This window comes from Glarea lozoyensis (assembly GCF_000409485.1).
Source record: "Glarea lozoyensis ATCC 20868 chromosome Unknown GLAREA4, whole genome shotgun sequence".
Classification (NCBI taxonomy): Eukaryota; Fungi; Ascomycota; class Leotiomycetes; order Helotiales; family Helotiaceae; genus Glarea; species Glarea lozoyensis.
The window spans coordinates 1,315,069-1,336,084 of NW_007360999.1; the positions used below are offsets into that span (position 1 = coordinate 1,315,069).

The following is a 21,016-nucleotide window of genomic DNA, read 5'->3' on the forward strand; positions in this document are numbered from 1 at the left end:
GAGTTGGTTTTCGTCAGCAATCTGGGGTCCTTAACGTCCATCGCCGGCGGACTTGAAAGTGCAAACGGAATACGGAGTGCAGAGTGCAGAGGCAGAGTGCAGAGTGCACTCACTGCACCTCCGCGATACGCAATTTGGCAGCTCTATTATGCCTATTCCTCTGGCTCGGACGATGTCAAAATAACCTATTCAGCAGGATTCCGCCTGCAGCAGTTGGGCAGCCGCCAAGCTCCTCATCTCATCTCCATCATTTCGACTCATAATGGTTGCTAATTACTTTTTCTTTGCTGACCTCCAGACCGGCGGACCAGCCTTATCTCCTGAAACATGCGCCTCAAGGCACGTCCAATACGCATCTGGTAGCCAAATTTCAATCGTGCTCATCTCCCTTTCGAGTACGGACTTTACGTGAGGTGAGCGGAGCTTACATGATGACTCTCCGGTCGAGCACCTATCCCCTGGGATATACGGCATGGGGTTGATATAAGTATTTGCTGCCGCTCTTTGTTGTTTTGTTTTTGTGTCAGCACAATATTCTCACCTTTCGTACTTTTAACCTTAGTGATCTTTTAATTCGAAGCGATGGTTGATTCAGATTCCAGATCGGCGACTTTGGCGGATGAGAAGGAGAATAGAAGAAGTGTCACTCCATCGCCGTTGCCTTCTATCAACAAAGAGGAGGGTGTTGGAAAGGAGACTATTGAGGCGGAGGCTACGGATAATGAGGGTTCGTTGAAAGCTGAGGAGAATGTCCCTGATGATGGAGAATATGCGACCGGTTTACCTTTGGCTTTGGTTATTCTTTCGCTACTGCTCAGTATTTTCCTGGTAAGTTAACAACTCGCTTCTCGTATATGCTGTGCTTATGTTGGATAGGTTTCTCTTGATATGACAATCGTCGCAACCGCAATCCCAAAAATTACAGATGAATTCAGAGGTCTCGACTTGGTTGGATGGTATGGAAGTGCTTTCTTCTTGACAGTCGGCGCATTTCAATCTACATGGGGGAAGGCATACAAGTATTTCCCATTAAAGCTTGCATTTTTGGCTGCCATTTTCGTGTTCGAAGTCGGCTCTTTGATCTGTGGTAAGTTCAATACAGTCAACTTTCACTTCTAGATACTAATTTCACCCCAGGGGTCGCACCAAATAGTACAGCTCTGATTGTTGGACGAGCCATCGCTGGATTGGGTGGTGCAGGTATCGCATCTGGTGCTTATACAATTATCGCGTTCAGTGCTCCTCCAGCTCAGCGTGCTGCTTATACCGGTCTGATGGGAGCTGCTTACGGTCTCGCTTCAGTCGTCGGACCTCTTCTCGGAGGAGTATTCGCTGAAAAAGTCACATGGAGATGGTGTTTCTATATCAATCGTAAGCGCAATCTATTATTCCTGTATTCAAAAGGTTCCAACTAACACTCCGTAGTACCCATCGGTGGAGTATCCGCAGCCATCATCGTTTTCTTCTTCAAAACTCCATCCCAAGCGGTACCAGTCGAAGCATCGTTAAAAGAGAAACTCCTTCAAATGGATCTCCCAGGTACCTTCACAATCATGGCCGCAATCGTCTGCTACATCCTCGCACTTCAATGGGGAGGACAGACCAAATCCTGGAGCGACTCCTCAGTCATCGGCACACTCGTCGGCTTCGTCCTCATCCTCATTCTCTTCGGCGTAGTCGAATGGTGGCAAGGTGAGCGCGCAATGGTCAACGGCCGCCTCCTTAAAACCCGCAACATCGCACTCGGAATGGCATTCATCTTCTTCCTCGGCGGAGCTTTCTTTCTCCTCCTCTACTACCTCCCTATCTACTTCCAAGTCGTGAACGGCGTCAGCGCTTCTCAGTCAGGCATCCGCAATCTCCCCCTCATCATCGCCGTCGTCCTCGCAACCATCACCTCCGGCGGCACCATCTCTGCCACTGGCCACTTCGTCCCTTGGATGCTCGTCGGCGGTGTCATGGCGACCATCGGCTCCGCCCTTCTCTTCACCCTCGACGTCCACTCCACCTCCGCACACTGGATCGGCTATCAAGTCCTCGCGGGTCTCGGTCTCGGCGCCGCATTCCAAGTCCCCATCATCGTTGGTCAAGCCATCGTCGAACCCACCGATCTCGCCTCCGTCACCGCGATGATTTTGTTCTGTCAAACCATCGGCGGTGCGTTCTTCGTTTCCGCTGGCCAGGTCGCATTCGCGAATATCCTCGTTGCGCGTCTCGTTGAAACGGCACCTGCTGTTTCGCCAGCCGAAGTCGTCACGATCGGTGTAACTGAAATCAGAAATCACTTCGCAGCATCGGATGTCCCGGGCATCGTGCTAGCTTACATGGATGGCCTACAGGTTGCGTATGCGATTGCTATTGCGTCGGCGGGAATCTCAGTGTTCATTGCTATGGGGAGTAAGTGGACGAATTTGAAGGGGAAGGTGCAGGCTGGTGGTGCTGCGTAGGCGTGCAAACACAATGAGTTTCTTTTGTGATTGGGAGGTAGCTTGAGATTGCTTTAATAGGGATGGCGTATGGGTGGGCAGCGATAAAATCCGAAGACCTAGATGGGTATTGTGAGGGTTAAAGGGTACAGACTCGACTCATAGAAAGATTGTTTTTAGAGTAATATAATTAATTTTAAGTTCCAAAGACTTCCTCTCTTTAATAGATCTGCACAATCCGACCAACCATAAAGCATCATCAAGAATGTCAATCCCAGAAATAATCCCTCGTCAACGTCAACCTTCGAAAATACTTCACCATCTCACCACCTCCCCTCAAGAATCCACCATCTCCAATCCAATTTCCCTCCCTCCCCTGCATTTCGTGCCTAATTCCGACTTCACGTACAATTTCTCCTCCCTATTGACCGCATCCGCCCACTGAAAGAATAAGCGAAGCAACGCGGACATAACCCCTCGACTCCGGGACCATCCGATTAAATCCGAGACGGGGTTAACACCGGTCGGAGACTTCTTATGAGGCTGAAATGAAATGGCTATAGCCAAGATGTAGTATCTGGTGTTCAATTCTTCCCGACGTTTTCGGAAAAGGAAGGCGGTGCTTTTTCATGATTGAGTGATAATTTGTTGCGACTTGCGAGATGCACTAGTTCAAATACCTATTTCAATAACTTATCTATTGAATACCCAATAGTACTCTATCCCCAAGTTCCCAACTCACGACCTTTTTACCTCCTTGAAAAAGTCACAGTGTATCCTAAGCAGCTTTTATCGTAAAGAGTTCTAACAATCGGTTAATCAAGACTTCGGCCAAAGAGACGACGGAATGAGATTATCTGTGCAAATGATTTCCGAAGATTTGGTAACATCAAATTGGTGATACAAGCGAAGTATCCCCTTCCTCCTCTTTCGTGGGTAGAGGTAGTAAAATTTCGAATTTGGAAAGATCGGGTGAGAGAACAATTCGGTTATTCAGGACTCTGTCAGATCGAAGGAACAATTCGACTCCAAGTGACGACTGATTGTGAGCATGTCTGATATGAACATCTTTATTTGCTTTATTACTCTTCGCGAGTAATTACTTTTCGGATCCTTAAGGGGGGTTATCTCAACATTTTGTCATTTCTAAATGGATGTTCCCGTCAATATTTAGAGACAAACTTATGCGCAAGACGTGATAAACTGATGATGGAAAGCTCTCGGGTCCTGGCCACAGTGCAAACCGAATTTTTACCTTCGCAAAAGAACCAGGTACTATACTTCCTTCATTAACTAGGCGTAACTATATATTCAGCCTTAGATCAGCTAACTACATCACGTTTTGTTTATAATCTTATAATTATGAGATCATTACATTCACTTTTCCAAGCGCTATGGTTAGCATCCCATAAGCGACCGCCCGCGGCAAAGGTCTACTCGTTTACAGGAGTGTCACCAGTCCGCTTCGCGATATTTTACGATGGTACGAGTAGCGAATACGTGTAATGCTTGACCCAAACTTTACGGCTTGGCATTGGCCGAGATATAGATTTCAGGTGCCAGCGAGTGGAGGATTGGAGACCGTCCACTCTGAATGGTGGGGTGTATCACCCCCCCACTTCCCCCAGAAGCGTTTACTCCAGGACATATGAACTCGTGCGAGCTGGAAGAAGAAATTTTAGATCTAAGTCTGTATAAAGCTTCATGTTATTTATGTAGTATCTTTCAACTGGGTTTGAGCCTTAAGTAGCTCTTGTCGAGGAAAACTTTCGAAGAAAGTAAGCCGAACTGATAATTAAAGGCGGTTTTATTCGACAAAGGTGACAAGATTCATTCTAATTCTTCCATACTTTTTACCAGATACAACCTCAAAATATCGATTTCAGATCTATGAACAAAGGTATACCAGAAACTACGCCAAATATCATTCCTGTCTAAAGAATAATGAGGAGTTTATTGCACCCCAGCCACCGATGTATTTCGCGGCAAACTTAGCAGAACAATAACAAACCCTGGCAATGAAATGTTCAATTCATGTAAACATTGCTTCACATCAACGACATAGCCTTGAAACTCTAAAACCTTATTATCATTCGAGTAAATGGAAGGTGGACATCGATGACGGAGCGCGGGGTTGACAGCACCCACAAGCGGGGAATTGCGGGGAAGCTCCGTCCACTTCCTCGTGTTGAACTCCACTTTACCACACTTGTCACAACACTCACTATTCCTATTTCTCACTCCTAGCAGGCTTCATTTGAGTAAGAATGGTTAAGCCTGGTGTTGGTGCTGGGGTAGAGCCGAAACTAAATGTTGGATTTTGTTAGAAGGGCCGAACCTTGCGCGATGGGGATGGGGTATAAAGTGATTGAAACCATCCGGGCAATTCTGGTATCGCAGGACAGAAAAATCGAAATATCTCTCTAGGTCGATATGGTTTCCCGATTGACAGCTTTTCTACTTCCCTTGGGAGTCGCTTTGGCTCAAAATGCTACATCAGGGACTCCCACTTATTCGAATGGATCTTCCACGGTACCACCGACAGCAGTAGCAACGCAACTCGACATTAACGTCGAAGACTTATGGAATCTTTTTGTTGGCCCAGTCTCTACAGCCGCTGTGAATACTACTGTTTCAGCGACACCTATTCCAACATCCGAACTAGTTCCACCACCAGGTCTCGCTTATCCCTCATTTCCAAATGGCCAACAGATACCAGCAATGGTATCTAATTCGAGTTGGAAGTTCCCGAGCGGCTTTTGGTGGGGAGTCGCAAGTGCCGCGTTCCAAGTCGAGGGTGCAGTGAAAGATGAAGGCAGAGGTCCCAGTATCTGGGATGTGCTGTTGCATCGAGTCACTGGATTTTCGACTGCCAATCAAACGGGAGATATTGCAGATAACCAGTATTACTTGTACAAACAAGGTGTGTTCTGCATAAATGATAAATTTGAGTCCCAAAATTGATGATCAACAGATATTGCACGCATCGCTGCACTTGGTGTTCAGACATACTCCTTCTCAATAAGTTGGTCACGTGTATTTCCATTCGGCAGAGGCGCTGTTAATGAGGAGGCCCTCGCACATTACCAAGATGTCATTGATACCTGTCTCGAGTATGGAGTCGAGCCATCAGTAACACTTTACCACTGGGATTTACCCCTCTATCTCCAAAACTTGTACGGTGGATGGCTTAGCGAGGAAATTGTCGGCGATTTTGTCGAATACGCTCGTCTTGTGTTCGGAAGATATGGTGACAAGGTCAATAGATGGTTCACTGTCAATGAACCGATTGTTTTCTGGTAAGTTTGAGCAACATGAGGCGCAACAGGTCGACTGACTATTCTGAAGCAACACTTATCCACTACCGGATGGATATTTCAGAGATACAGGGATTCCTAAAAAGCAGCAACCGTTTTGGTGTGGCCATAATGTCTTACTCGCGCACGGAGAGGCATATCGATTAGGAAAGTCCATGGGCTTGAACGGGACAATTTCTTTCAAAACAAACGGTGGTTACAAGATTCCACTGACCAGTAAGTGACATCCTCGCTGATTGCCTAATCATCGGCATATGTGATTAGCGAAAAATGCTTTACTAATTCTATGTTTGTTAGATTCAAGTGACGATGCACTTGCGACCCAAAGAGCCTGGGATTTCAACGAAGGATGGTTTGCCGAACCCACATTCTTGACAGGCGACTATCCGCAGAACGTGAAGGATTACGTTTCCGGATTCTTACCAGCGTTCACTGAGGAGCAAAAAACAATGATCAACGGATCAAGTGACGTTTTCGCACACGATGCCTACACATCACAGTTCTACATGGGTAAGCCATGATTTCGAAGTGCAATTTTGCTACCAATACTAACGGAATCTAGCACCGGACTCCGGAGTCGCCGCATGCGTCTCCAACTCCTCCCACCCACTCTACCCAACTTGCGCCAACTCAACCTACACCTACGCCTCATCATCCGGCGGCTGGGCTATAGGAGCCGCAGCCGATCCTCTCTCCCCATGGCTCCATAAAGCCACAGACTGGGTCCCAGCTTTTCTCCACTACATGCAAGACACATGGAAACCCGCAGGCGGCATCGCGATCACCGAGTTCGGATTCGCAGAGCCATTTGAGGCGTTGAAAGTTCTCAAACAAGATATCGTGACGGATCCTATTAGAAGCAGTTATTATCGCGAGTATATGCAAGCGATTCTTATTGCTATTAGTGAGGGTGTTGATGTAGTTGGCACGCTTGCTTGGTCGATTGTGGATAATTTGGAGTGGCAGGCGGGATATCAGAGTCGTTTTGGTATACAGTAAGTTCACGATTTCTTGATTCTGGGGATAACTTCCGCTAATATGTCGCAGATATGTTAATTTCACGACACAAGAGAGAGCATACAAAGCGAGCTTTTTTGAATATGTCAATGCGTTCAAGCTCTATGGGACGGATCCTGTTGTCCCGCACTACGTGGGAGAGAGCTAATGGAAGAAATCATAACGCTTAATACAGCCTAGACTTAGAACTGTTTATTAATAAATCAAATCACCTGTCCTCAATGTCAAGCCTCAGCGATTCCACCACGAGCTAGTGGCATAATAGCGTGTCGTTAAAAAATAAGTACCCACAGAACAAAAGCTCCATTCCAGTCCTCTATGCGCACGTTCTGACGCAAGAATACGGGGTGAGAAACTTTAGAACTTCCATAATTCCCAAGCCTTGGCACATACCAAGCTGCTCCTAGTATTTTGAACATTGTCTTCTTCTAGCAAATCTCGGATCCAGAAATAAAGCCTCAATTCCTTGATTAAATTTGATGTTTTCTGTATGCTTCCTAGAACTCCCGGTTCTCCGTTGTCTTGTCACGGTGTAGTGCAAGACTATCAATGGTACGACTAGTGCAGAGGAGGAGAATCACGTGAGCCGTCAGGGCTCAAACGAGAGACTATTGCAGCGGAATTGGACTTAGGAGGGGGCTTGACACCTTTATTACCGTGTGACTTGATATAAATAGCAGTGGGCGTTAGGTCTCATTCCACTGAGTCTCTTTGCAAGTTAAATCTCATTACTCGTCAACTCTCATCCTAAATCCCATGCATCTCCCTCATATGCCTTTTACAATTATCTTTCCGGGGAAACGACTTCTCGCCCAGACTTTCGGCGTACTTACAAGCCGTAACAGAATAATGTTAATGCTTCATGATTTCGTGAGCATCGTTTATATGGCGATTCAGGTGGGTTATGGTGCCGAATGTTCTTTGGCATTGAAAACATTGCTGTGGTCTGTTGTGATATCTCATGTGACTAGTAGCTATCCAGTAGCCTTAGCCACTCAACAATATATATAATAAACCAGAAATAGCTAGCTAGAGATAATTCTCACAATACTACATAATATATTATCATACCTTAAATAGATGATAGCCCTTAATGTCCAGCTAGTTTATTAGCTATTCTAGAAAGAAAGTATATCCTAATTCAACGCCAAAACCCAGACCAATAAATTTTCCTCATCGTTTTCCTTCAAAAACCTAGTAGTAATCGTCGTAAAAGAAATCCTGACTTGGGGTCCTCACCTTTGGAGAGGCTGTTTGATGCGTCCTCCCCGCATGGCGCTGTATCCTCGGCCGTACCACAGCTTGACATTTCGGGCACGCCTTCATCCTACAGCCCGGGCACTGCAGCAGATAAGTCCAAACCTCATCACACCTTGGGCATGCTGTACGACCCTGTACTTTTGACCACCAGCCGTTGTGCACGCAGGATGATGTAGAAGCCTGGCGAGTGCTTCCCTCGCCTGTAAGTGGGAGTCCGGAGCGATTGACTCGTGCGTATTGTCTCCGGGTTTTCTCGGCTTTGTCGATCATCTCTTTCCACTTCTTTTCATATTCCTCTTGTTGTTTCAACGCCTCTGCCGCTTCCCGCTCCTGTTTCTCCCGCTGCTCCTGCTGCTGTTTCAAAATCTTAGTCATTCTCTCTCTCTCCGCCCTCTCACGCTGCTCCTGCTGCTGTTTCAAAATCTTAGCCATTCTCTGTCTCTCCGCCCTCTCCCTCTCCTGTCTCTCCAAACTTTCTCTGGCCCATATCCGATTTTGAATCACGCATATCTTCCCATCGTCGACCAGATCTGCAGCATCCACCTCCTCCTTCGCCTTCCTCAATAAGCTTTCCTCTTTAACTAAGTCCGCTTTCTTTGGGCCCAGTCGCCTTTCCTTCATATCTTTCTCAACTTCCTCTCCTGCCTCTTTCTATCCTTGCATGCTTTCTCCTCCTCGCTGTCTTCTGCCTTCTTGAACAGTGGTGACAACAACCAAGTTCCCCAGCTATTCTTCTAGGCCTCTTCCGCCGCCTCAGCAGCTACAATATCATCCAAATTCTTAATTTCTAGCTCCAACCGCCGAATATCTCTCTGCAGCTCCCAGATCGAGGAGTCGAAGGCATTCTTCTTGGTCCTCCATCGTGCACCACGTTCTTGCTTCGATTTTTGAAGTGCGGCAATTTGCGCCGCTTCGGTGAGTGCTTCTGATTGCGGAGTTGAAGCAGGAGGTGGAACAGGAGAGTGGCGACTTCGTATTATGGACGGGTAGATGAGGTCGTACGCTCGGCGTTTGCTTTCGTCCTTCAATGTCTCGTACGATCTTCCGAGCTTCAATGTTTGATTTCAGCACAGCACAACTTGACGATGGACAAGAGGATTAATTGAGCCCTAGAAACTTGACACACCTGTTGAAAAGCTGTAGTAGCATCGTGTTTTGCATTTCTATCCGGGTGGAGCTTCAGCGCCAGCCGTTTATAAGATTTGAGGATTAGCTCGTGTGCAGCAGTTTGTCCTACTTCAAGGACCATGTAATAATCCTCTGTAATCGGTACCGGTGCCATGCTTTAGCAAAACGTGTTCTCGGAAGGTCAGATTGCGTTTGCAAGAAATATCAAACCTGCCATGTTACAGAGCCTCATTACTACGACCGCTTGTTTGTTGTCAGTGCAGATGAGGTTGCACTGCGCTTCCCGTGACATCGAGAATCGGAAGTTGAGTCTCGTGGGTATTTGGCAGATCCTACTGTACATCCAATAGAGTAAAAATTCTGACAATTTTTGTAAATAAGAAAGCTTGAAACTTAGATTAAGAAAAATTGCGACTCAAGTTTCCTTGCCTACAGTTGTTTCTGGCGTTGACAGCAAAATCAGAACCCTCTCGTTTAATTGCATTGACATCGACACAGAATGATATTTTGACTACGTTGTCACAGTTCGTTTTAGGTAAACATCGAGAGTCTTCTTGCACCATACGAATTTCTCGTCCTCGGAGAGCTCACCATAACTCGGGACCACAAGTTTATAGATAGCGTCTCATCCTGCCCATGACTCCAGTTCTCATTCACGAACCCTCTACCCCGCTACAACAAGGGTTTCAATTGGATCTTGAATGAATAGGCTTGGCCCAGTATGTACTCTAAGACGAGCATTCAGGTTTGATACTATATCTCCTTAGACTCGTGCCTGTGGTTGATGAATCTTCGTAAAGTATAATTTTGCGCTTTTATTTCGAAGGTTGATATCCTGGCTTTAGGACACAAAATGGATATTGGAGTTAAACTGTTCAAGAAGGAAGATTCGGTCCTGGTTGGATTATGAAATTGCTTTCTTGAGACTTGCACGAATGAAAGGACGTGATCAAGTCAAGTTGATAAAAGGAAAAGAAACGGAAAGAAATTGTGAAAGCGACAGCTTTCCACTTACCTTACCAAATATGAGAACCCCTGAAAGCTGTCACATCGATGCAGGAGAACCTATGATAACGTCTGACCATCGTACAATCCCACATCTACCTCGAAACAATAAAACAACTTAGATCCAACGAATCCACTCGAGTTGCCACAACGTTCTCTACAACCCTAGACACAATCCCAGCACTCTATTGACAACAAACTCACAATCATGATCGACAAACTTTACCTAACGGTATAAGCCAGCCCCAACCCGCAATCGACCAAAGCCCAAGCAAAACCTCGAGTGAAATACCAAGAGAGTTAGTCTGCTAGTGCTTATGCCTCACGAGTAGAAACAAGAAAAGCAACAAAAGCAATGTGAGTGACATCCTATCTTCACAAATCTACGACGGGATGTGGTACAGAGAGCCAAGATCCGTTGGCCGCTTTCACGGGATCCGAGTTCAGCGGAGACTTTGAACGATATGTCGGGCGATTCAGAGCTAGATGAAAATGAGTTGGTTGAAGTTGGTGGGATCATATGCTGTATAACGTCTTGGGACTCAATAGCGTCGTGTGGGTTGTAGGGTCGGCGTTGTTGGATATGCTGGAGTCCCTCGTGGCGAGAACGATGCATGCGAGGGAAGAGGGCTGGATTGTTGGTAATAGACGTGCGATTCTTGTTGACTGGAATGACCTCGAGTTTCTCAAGCACGCTCGTCGAAAACAAAGCACACCTTGTAAATCTGGAGATTTGAACCTAGCAATAACCCGGTCAGCATCCTGATGAATTGAAATACCCAAATAGCATTCCAATATCATGTCAAATTTCATCAAACAACTCAAATGCCCACCTGTCCACCTCTCCACCTTTCCATCAACACCATAACCCCAAACCTCAGCCCGACGCACTTAGTAAGCCAAATACTTCACATGTCTGTCTTGGGTATTCTCCAAAACCCCAAATAACACCCCACTTCATCTCGAGTGAAATCTTAATAAAGTAATTTCCCCACAAAAGGCGGAACGGGTAAAGGGAAAGTACCGCGTAGGCGAGGCGAACACTACCGAGATGGGGAGTGGAGCTTCACCGAGTAGCGGGGCTCGGGTGTGTGTACCGACGAGAGATAGAGTGATATCGCTCGGTCTACTGTTTGTGGTTTGGGGGGGTTTACTTTTGGGAGTTGGAGTTGGTTGGTTGTAAGACGCTGTGAGAAGCAGAAGATAAGTAATGGAGTCAGCGAATCCTCGTCGTGCCATTGTCAGATGCTCATTCTCGAGACCACTTTGATCAACTACCTTGAGCCTCATATTCCCGAATCTTCTTCTTCAACGGGTATGTCGCTGCAGCCATCTCCCGGCTAAAATGCCATACATGTGCGAATCGTCCCGAAGCTCTGACCTAACTCAACACCGAGTCAATATCTTCTTAACAGCAACACGATCATTGGCCAATTCAAACTCACCGTCTTTCTGCTGTACCAATTCAAAAAGGACGTGGCTGTTAGGGAGGACAGTTAATTCTGCAGTCATGGTGGCATTGTCGTCTTGTTCTTTTTGTCATCTGTAGATTGGGTTCCAACTTCCATGCAGGTCGGTTTGTGGTAGCGAGGATGCCGTGCAGCACCCCACAGTCTTGGAACCTGGTCGTTAATATCAATGAAAGCTGTGAGAGGATGGACTTTCGAGGATTTGGCTTGGTACTGGTTGGAGCAGAGCCGTTGTCTTTCAGCTTGTGAGCAATCTGAACGGCGACTTGGATAGTGGGTTGTCCTAGCAAAAAGGTTTCCTCTGAAAAGTAGAGACATCAAAATACTGACATTGGAGCACAAATCACTAATGGACCACTCTAGGTAGGAACATGTCGGGAAAAGCAGCTTCTCGAGCCAACTTGGAGGCCGATTGTTCTCCGTGTTCGAGGTAACTCCTAAGTTGCGCGGTATATGGGTATATACCGGTAGAGGATCACCCTTGACGTTTGAAAGATGGTAGTACAATACGTTGTGCTGACATGCGGATTAATGTATATCCCAGCAGACAAATGTTGGCTGTTATCTCTTAACCAGTGGCTTCCTAAGAATTGTTTGTGATTGGTTGACCGGCGGGACATGTTCGCATGGGCGCCATGCATGTAGACAGTCCTTGAAGGGGCAAGGGGAAAAAACAATTTCCAGTGTTTGCCAAATGCATACATTTCAGCAAAGTGTGGTGGCATTCCTGCTGCCCGATCACAAGGTTCAGCAACCTTTCAACGGCCGCGGTGCATAGCTGGACGAGCCCGCCAATCAAAACGAAGACAGACAGCCAGTTTAATATATCGAGATCGAAGAGGAATGACAAAATTATCATAAAAATAACCAGTCCTAGTACAATCATCTGGGCGAAGATGACAAAAATTCGTAAAATTGGATTTAGCCTTGGCTTTCCCCATCGCAATGGTGTGCATACTTTGTACGTCAAGTCGTTGGAAGAATACTTGGCAGTTTTCATAGGCTTCAGGCGAAATATATAGTTGCAGATTTCTGCTCTTTGGTTAGCACGGCAGAAGTTCTTTCAACCCGATTGCGAGGATGAGGTTCTCTTACGTGACATTATTGACGGCTCTGTCCCTCCTTGAGCTACCAAATGTGCTCGGCGCAGTGACCTTCGCAGACCCAGCGGAGTTGAAAATTCGAAACGACAAGAGAGAATTAGAAAAATTGACCCAGAAGGCGCTTGACAAGATTTTGACAAAGCTTGATAAAGATGAGGAAGAGTTGAAGAAAGCTGGCAAGAAAGCAACTTGCACCAGAAAGACTTTGCGATATAAGTTAGAGTTGTAAGTTGAAAACATCCAGCAGTTTTGCTAGTTACTGAACCGTCTCCTGCAGCGGGTCAATGCAAAAGAAGGATCGAAAAGGCTACACGGATGCTGTTACCTGTCTCCAAAAGTTAAAGGCAAAAACGCCTGCTGCTATAGCGCCCGGAGCAAGGGGTCGTGTACGTTGTTCTATGTTGCATAACGTGAAAGAGACTGATTCATTTTGCAGAATGATGACTTTGTGGTAACACACGTTCTTGTGAGTAGGAAATCCGCTGGCAGCCTGCTTTCCTGGATGTTGGATTGATTACTGACCTCACCACCATATAGCAAACACCGTATGTGCACATGAGCGGCACATTCCTTGGATGGCACCGCTACTATCTCTGGGTGTACGAAGAGGCTCTCCGTAACGAATGTGGTTACAAGGGCCCTATACCATATTGGGATTGGCCCAAATGGGCAGACGCTCCTCAAGACTCTCCGCTGTTCAACGGCGATGCATACTCTCTTGGAGGTAACGGAGATTTTATACCTGGCCATCCAGGTCTGACCTTAAACTTTGGAAATACCACAACAGTCCTACCTGCTGGGTTGGGAGGAGGCTGCGTCACGAAGGGGCCTTTCAAGGATATGGTGGTCAATTTGGGTCCTGTTCTTATTGGAACACCAGGACCGTTGCCTTCAGGTCTCGGGTACAATCCAAGATGTTTAAAAAGAGACGTTGGTCCAGCCGTGGCTATGAGATGGTCGAACTATACATCTGTACTGGGTCAGTATCTCGCTGCGAAATGATAGTTCAAATATCCTTACTAATACTGGTCCATTAGAAACCTTCAAGAGGGAAGACATTGGCAACTTCCAGACGTTTATTCAAGGCCCCGGAACAGAAACGGCCACCGAGAGTGGTATTGGAGTCCATGGAGGAGGGGTACGAAAGTAGATTCTTAAGTCCGATCCGCAACTAACGTGAATAACAGCATTACACAATTAGTGGTGATCCTGGAGGCGACCCATAGTAAGCAGTCTTCAAATTCTTTCGTATACCCTGCGCAGAGGAGGCAAAACATAAGGTTCTCCATGCTCGAGCTGACTGATGGAAACAGTGTGAGCCCAGGCGACCCCGGTTTCTTCTTGCACCATGCTCAAGTAGATAGGCTCTGGACCCTGTGGTGAGTCTCCTACCAATTTTTGCTCATGATCACCACTCAACTTTATTCTTAGGCAAGGACTGGATCCCGACACCCGACAGTATGCCCTCAGTGGCACCAACACGATGTTCAATGAGCCTCCCTCGGAGGACACGACGCTTGATTTCTTAATAAATGTAGGCTATTCCGGAGGAACCAATTTAACCATGAGAGAGGTGATGAGCACAACTAAAGGGCCGTTCTGCTACGTGTACTTGTGAGTGGTTGAGGATTGTACTGATATTGAGATTTCGGAAGAGGAGAAGAAAACATATATGCACAAATTGGCTCCGTGAAGAGAGGTAGACATATCTAGACTTATATCAGTAACTTGAATTTTGAAGAAGACGATCGATGGCTTCTGGACATAACGTGACCAAATTGCGACGACCACTAGCAATCAAACACAACTAAAGAAAACCGTAAAGATAATATTTGGAGGAAATGATGCATCGAACGAGAAGACTGTATGGTGCAATATTGAAGTAGCGGAATGGATGATCTGATTGTGTTGTTGCACCTGTAAATGTAACAGCGTCGACACATTTCTTTTTGGACGAGGAAGGAAGAACGCGACGAAGCGGGATAGTTGATGGGACGCACCACGTGACACGTGGTCTTAGCGTGTTTTCCGGAAGATCTAAGCGACATCCCACTTGGTGAGGTCCACACCTCATGGAAAAAGAGACGTCGAGAAATCAAATCAACACACCCACGATCCCACTTCTCGAATTTCTCCGTCGTGACTCTGGAAGCTCGACACATATTTTTGATTTAGACTTTGGCTTTCTAGATCGTATTCGTTCATTCTTTCACTTCCTGCGTCGAGTTGAGACATTGGATTGATTTAAGAACTTTTGTTCTGTCTCGTCATATTTTAGGCGTCCGACCCCGCAACGCGCCACCATGGCTGTGGTGATCGAAACAAGGGACCAGGATCCCCTCCGCGGTACCGCGTCCGTTCTTAGCTGGTATGATAGCACCCGGCCGATGTTCATCGACCTCGTCGGCGACTATGCAGGCAAAGAACTTTTTCTCGTTGAGGGCGATTCCCTTCTCAGAGAGTGTTTCGAGGATGAACGCATCGATTTTGACTGTAAGTTTGGGTTGCTTCCTGCGCGAACAATTTCTGTCTTTTACACTATCGATACGCATGAGAATGAAATAAGAATGCCTAGACAATCATGGTGGAGGGTTTCTGAATCTTTAGTTGCCACCGCGCCTCGCGATTTCTCTTGGTTTTGATTATGCGCGCTTCCTTGCCGGACAATCAGCTGACTATCTCAGCCGGATTTCAAATTCTTCATTTTGTCTATGTGGTGGAAAAATTCTTAGAGAATCTTAAGAAGCGCCATTGCTCGTTTCATATTGCATTCTTTGAAGGTAAGGAATATCTCTATGCGTCAGAACCCATCTGACTCGTTGGCCAGAAAACGCCCGACTATGTATTCCGCCGGGAGTCAACACCACACATCGATCACGATACCTACTAGCGAGAACTGTCATCAAGCACCATTTATCTCTTCGTCTACCTGGAGCTTATCCAGATGTGGAGGTCAATGTATTTCCCGCCTTGAAGAGTAAGGAGTTTGCAGACTATCTCCACGACACGCCTATTCACTTTGTGATGATGCATGATGGCTCTTCTCGGTCCAAGAGGATAACGGAAGCCGACTCCAAGGAGGATGAAGATCTCGTCAAGATCTTACTCAGGGGCGCGATTTGGTGGTGGAATACACATAGGCTGAATGTGTCGCTCATTAATCGCATCGAGTTCCGAGACTCCAAAGTTTTCACCATGATTGTTGAGAGTTTCACCGCTTCCAGCAAGCGCAAGCTTTTAATGACCAGCAATTTTACTAAGGAGATTAAAGAGACGGGACAAAAATTGCAGAACCTCCGCGAAGGTGATGTGAAAGGAACGGAAGCCGACGAGACAGACTTGGAAGATCTATCGGGATGTCCACCTGGTGTCACGACCTCCGAATCTTACTTTCTCGCCGCCTTTGGGGTATCTGAATTACTCAACAACGAGGATTGTGATATTCCATTAGCTTCGGCATTCATATTGCACAGCATCACTCTGAAGCACACGGCTTTGTCTGAACGCCGTCTGCCGCTAATTAAATTTGATGATGCATTCGAGATCGTAATTGACGAACTTCTGGCAAAATTATCAAATGTCTTTCAGCACACGCTAGAAGATCAAAGTTGGGCTCACTTTGTGAAGGAACGCCAGCTCGACATTGATACCATTGATATCATCGACGGGCGCGTCTTTCGTGCGGTCATACAAGCGATGCGAACAACGGATATTGAGTCAAAACTGTCTGCTGGCGCGACTAAAGACTGGAAGATGATGTCTCGCATAGTCATGCACCTGGCCGAGGAAGAGCTTTCCATGAAGGGCAGCGCCAAAGTGAAAAGTGTGGACATCGAGAAAGTAAAGCAGGAGGCTGACCCAGCTACCGAAAACTTAGCTGTCTTGCCCTTCTCTCACCCTGTATTTGATAAGCACCTAGAGTGTATCCATGTGGAAACCGACAATTCGCTCCCCGCTAAGCTCGGCTCTATGCGATTGTTCAGAGAGACAACTCATTGGCACAATTACAAAAAGCCACTTAATCCGAAGGCTCCAGTTGTTGTCAAGGTATCAAAATGGAGGTAAGTACTCACCATATGCATCCAGGTTGGGACCGAACTGGTGTCCACAACTAATTTTCGGTATAGCTGCTAACGGATTTCCAGAAACCCTCTAAGAATGAATCAGTTCTACATGAAAGAAATGACTGCTTATGCGGCCAGTTTAACAGGAGCCAAAGGGAAAGCATTGGAACCCGAGACCATCACTGTCGGTCCTAAGCATCTCGTCAAGATTGTGGAGAGCAAGCCTGCAAGTGGACCAGCAGCTAAGAAACTCGAGGCTGCCAACAAACAAGGAGATAAGGGCAAGGCGGTTGCGAAAAAGGGCTCAAAGAACGCTGCGGCGGGGCTTTCGGCGAAAGATAAGATGATCGCTGATAATGAAAAACGTCGCGACGTTCTCGAAGGTAACAAGGCATTCAGTGCCTGGGCTATGAAGAAAAAGGAATTCGATTTGATTTCCAGCGATCAAGAACGATATTTGAAAACCGATGAATATCTCAAAGGCCTGGATGCCACGAAAACAAACTACTTGGAGGGCGAACTTAACACTTACGCTCTTCAATCTCTATTATCTTGGTGGTCTGAGGTCGCCAAGACGAAAAACAAATCCGCAGGATATCACATTGTAGCCTTGATCTGGACCAGAATTCGGACCATCTGTGGCTTAACATCCGCTGTGAGCAAGGACATTGAAACAGAGGTCACAAAAGTCTGTAAACTTTTGGGCATCGAAGATGTGTTAACTCAATTCTCCTCTTCGCCCACCGATCGCAAACTCTCTTTCGCTTTCAAATATCCTACTTCAACGCAACACCTTCGAATTGACATGTCTCAGTCTGAATTCCAGCTCAATCATTGCGGCCCATATATGGACCGAAATCTGGATGCAAAACCTGACGCTCGAGTCTCAAGTTTCGTTCCTGATGGATGGCAACGAGACGTTCTAGATCAACTCGACGCAAATAAGAGTGTATTCGTTGTAGCTCCAACATCGGCCGGTAAAACTTTCATCAGTTTTTACGCCATGGAACAAGTCTTGCGAGCCGATAATGACGGAGTTTTGATTTACGTTGCACCAACCAAAGCTCTTGTCAATCAAATTGCCGCAGAAGTTCAGGGTCGTTTCTCGAAAAAGTTCAACCTTACCGGGAAGGGTGTTTGGGCAATTCATACACGTGATTACAGAATTGGTAACTCTACAGGATGTCAGATTCTGGTTACGGTCCCACATATTCTCCAAATCATGCTTCTATCTCCCTCGAATTCGAAGTCGTGGGCGCCGAGAGTTCGACGAATCATTTTCGATGAAATACACTCCATTGGACAGGCAGAGGATGGTGTTGTTTGGGAACAATTGCTGTTGCTCGCCCCATGCCCAATTATCGCGCTTTCTGCCACTGTTGGCAACCCAGAGCAGTTTAATGACTGGCTTATCGAAACCCAGAAGGCTACTGGTACAGAGTTGAAGATGATCCAGCACGGTACGAGATATTCAGATCTTCGAAAGTATATGTATGAGCCACCAAAGTCTTTCAAGTTTGAAGGTTTTGGTGTTCCTAACCGTGCTGGTCTCGGCCTCGACGGCTTGACCGGCTTCGAGACCTTTCACCCCGTTGCAAGTCTGGTTGACAAATCTAGAGGGATGCCAGATGATCTTGCATTGGAGCCACGTGATTGTCTTTCCTTATGGAAAGCAATGGTGAAGTGTCAAACTGGTAACTTCAAGGTACCAAGCTCGCTGGACCCAGCTAAAGCACTCCCAAAGTGTATCCGTAAACTGGACATCTTTGCGTGGGAGAAGGAATTAAAGAAGGTTCTCTTAAAGTGGATGGCCGATTCCAAATCACCCTTTGATCAGGTAGTTGCAGAATTGATGCCCAAGACCGGGGCTTTGGAGAATAGCAACGAAGAATCTTCACCGACATCATCCATTGCTGATAACAATACTATAAATCCACTCGACCTGAAAGATACGACATTACCACTCCTTTATCAACTACACAGCCGTCGGGCACTTCCTGCTATATTATTTAATTATGATCGCGGGCAGTGTGAATCCATTGCTTATGCCATTCTTGCCCAACTTCAGGAGGCAGAGTCCCGATGGAAAGAAGGTTCGGAATGGAAAAGGTGGATGGAAGGCTACGAAGTGTACAAAGCAGAGAAAGACAAAAAGTCACGGAAGCCCGCTAAGCCCGCAAAGAAGACAAAGGATACAGATGATGAGGGTGGATCCAAAATGGATCGTATGCGTGAGGAAGCTACAGATGGTTCCTCCAAATATGATCTATTTGATCCGGAAGCTCCTCAAGCGGAATTTAGCTTTGCTGATCCCAAGAAACTCCAAAAATCAGAACTTGACGATTTCATCAAAGCTCTTCGGTGGAAAGATATTAAGGAAGAATTAATTGAACTACTCAAGCGAGGTGTAGGTATCCATCACTCCGGTATGAACAGAAAGTACCGACAATGTGTGGAGATGCTGTTCCGAAAAGGCTTCTTACGAGTCGTAGTTGCTACTGGCACACTGAGCTTGGGTATCAATATGCCTTGTGCTACTGTTGTATTCAGTGGTGACTCTGTTTTTTTGACGGCTCTTAATTTTAGACAAGCAGCTGGTCGTTCAGGTCGTCGTGGTTTTGATCTGCTCGGAAATGTTGTGTTCCAAGGAATCTCCAGAGAAAGAGCAAGTCGCTTACTGAGCTCAAGATTGCCCGAGCTAACCGGTCATTTCCCAATTACAACTACTCTAGTCCTCCGGCTTTTCACACTCTTGAATGGCTCCAAGTCCGAGTATGCGGAGAAGGCCGTGAACTCACTTTTGTCACAGCCACGACTATATCTCGGAGGCCAAAGCTTCAAAGAGCAGGTTTTACATCATCTTCGGTTTTCTATCGAGTATTTGCGTCGAAATGATCTACTTGGTCCGAATGGAGAGCCTGTAAATTTTACGAGTTGTGTTTCCCATCTTTATTTCACGGAGAATTCCAGTTTTGCGTTCCATGGTAAGTTTCGCATACTCCTGTCGCCAGATGTCGGTTTCGGAGTTCAAATGCTAACATTGAATACAGCTCTACTCAAAGGAAGGTTTTTCCATGAACTTTGTGCGGATATTGATACCAAGACTGATATGGTTCTACAAAAGATGATCTTGGTTCTCAGTCATCTGTTTGGACGACGCGTGTGCAGAGAAATTGATGATCCAGAAGAGGCGGAAGCCATCAAACGATCTCCTTCCATTGTGTACTTGCCATCCATGCCCGAAGAAGCTACCCAAATTTTACGCAAGCATAATAAGGATACCCTCGAAATCTTTTCAACATATGTCAAAACATTCGCCGCACAGCATGTCAAAGAGGAGCAAAATTCGTTACCTCTTACCCACACACATGTTGGTGGAAGTTCTGCGGCCCAGAAAACAAATGGCGAAACTCTTTCAAATGGATCAGCAAAGGTTAATGGTAATACCAAGACCGAGACAAATAATGATAGCTACCTGCCAAGTCTGCCGGCTCCGCATGCGCGATCCGCCTTTGTAGCGCTTTCTGGTCTTGGTGATAAATTTGACACCATTGAAGATCTATGCTCTTCTACCCGAGAAGGAGTCTTCCTTGAAGCAGCTGTCATTCCGCATTTGGAGATTCATCCAGACGAAACTAGGACCCCTTTGAACGCATATCTGCTCGACTTTTACATGCACGGTGCTCTTGAGCCACTTGAGCTTGCCAATGGCATCAGAAAATCCGATGTAAGAACTCGTCTTCAGTCCTCTCACGTAACTACCACTAACACTATATCTAGGTCTGGTTCGTCCTCAACGACTTCTCCATGATCCTCGCCACAATCGTAACCTCCCTCGCCGTCTACCTCGGCCTAGGAACCGACGCCGACCCGGAAATGCTCGACGTCATGGGCAGCGGCGACACGATCGAAAACGACGGCGACGAAAAACTCGCAGTCAACACGGAACCGCAAGAATCGTCCGCACCCATGAAGATCGGCACGCCCATCCAACCCCCTCCTGTGATGAAGAAAGGCAAGAAAGTCGCGGATGATTGGGACGCGAGTGAGGATACCATGACTGCGGAGGAAGACTATCTGAAGGAGAAGGGCATGGAGAATAGTGCTGTGACGGATGATGAGGAGTATGAGCAGTTGATGAATGTGTATAAGGCGTTTAGGAAGCTGAAGACGCAGTTTGATGAGAAGTTTTATGCTATTTGGGCTTAGATGTGGGGTGTGCTTTTG

The 21,016-nt window shown here is 46.5% G+C and overlaps 6 protein-coding genes across 6 annotated transcripts; 4 read left to right on the forward strand and 2 right to left on the reverse strand.

The window, feature by feature from the left end:
* Positions 1–582: 582 nt before the first annotated feature.
* GLAREA_09788 (MFS general substrate transporter) lies at positions 583–2,447 on the forward strand (the record flags this gene model as incomplete). Its single annotated transcript, XM_008086384.1, has 4 exons — positions 583–828; positions 877–1,087; positions 1,138–1,371; positions 1,426–2,447. 4 exons carry the CDS (start codon positions 583–585, stop codon positions 2,445–2,447), a joined length of 1,713 nt encoding a protein of 570 aa, XP_008084575.1.
* A 2,412-nt stretch (positions 2,448–4,859) lies between these two features.
* GLAREA_09789 ((Trans)glycosidase) lies at positions 4,860–6,908 on the forward strand (the record flags this gene model as incomplete). Its single annotated transcript, XM_008086385.1, has 6 exons — positions 4,860–5,349; positions 5,401–5,725; positions 5,775–5,959; positions 6,041–6,253; positions 6,306–6,738; positions 6,791–6,908. The coding sequence occupies 6 exons, from the start codon at positions 4,860–4,862 to the stop codon at positions 6,906–6,908; spliced, it is 1,764 nt and encodes a 587-aa protein (XP_008084576.1).
* Positions 6,909–7,954: 1,046 nt separating this feature from the next.
* Positions 7,955–8,641, reverse strand: GLAREA_09790 (uncharacterized protein; the record flags this gene model as incomplete). The annotated part of the gene is made up of 1 exon (XM_008086386.1): positions 7,955–8,641. One exon carries the CDS (start codon positions 8,639–8,641, stop codon positions 7,955–7,957), a length of 687 nt encoding a protein of 228 aa, XP_008084577.1.
* Positions 8,642–8,754: 113 nt separating this feature from the next.
* On the reverse strand, positions 8,755–9,302 carry GLAREA_09791 (Chaperone J-domain-containing protein; the record flags this gene model as incomplete). The annotated part of the gene is made up of 2 exons (XM_008086387.1): positions 8,755–9,069; positions 9,147–9,302. 2 exons carry the CDS (start codon positions 9,300–9,302, stop codon positions 8,755–8,757), a joined length of 471 nt encoding a protein of 156 aa, XP_008084578.1.
* A 3,400-nt stretch (positions 9,303–12,702) lies between these two features.
* GLAREA_09792 (Di-copper centre-containing) lies at positions 12,703–14,343 on the forward strand (the record flags this gene model as incomplete). Its single annotated transcript, XM_008086388.1, has 8 exons — positions 12,703–12,950; positions 13,003–13,111; positions 13,162–13,191; positions 13,263–13,704; positions 13,763–13,863; positions 13,913–13,950; positions 14,039–14,104; positions 14,157–14,343. 8 exons carry the CDS (start codon positions 12,703–12,705, stop codon positions 14,341–14,343), a joined length of 1,221 nt encoding a protein of 406 aa, XP_008084579.1.
* Positions 14,344–15,028: 685 nt separating this feature from the next.
* GLAREA_09793 (P-loop containing nucleoside triphosphate hydrolase) lies at positions 15,029–20,998 on the forward strand (the record flags this gene model as incomplete). Its single annotated transcript, XM_008086389.1, has 6 exons — positions 15,029–15,218; positions 15,410–15,505; positions 15,553–16,786; positions 16,871–19,773; positions 19,840–20,516; positions 20,570–20,998. 6 exons carry the CDS (start codon positions 15,029–15,031, stop codon positions 20,996–20,998), a joined length of 5,529 nt encoding a protein of 1,842 aa, XP_008084580.1.
* Between the last annotated feature and the right edge of the window lie 18 nt (positions 20,999–21,016).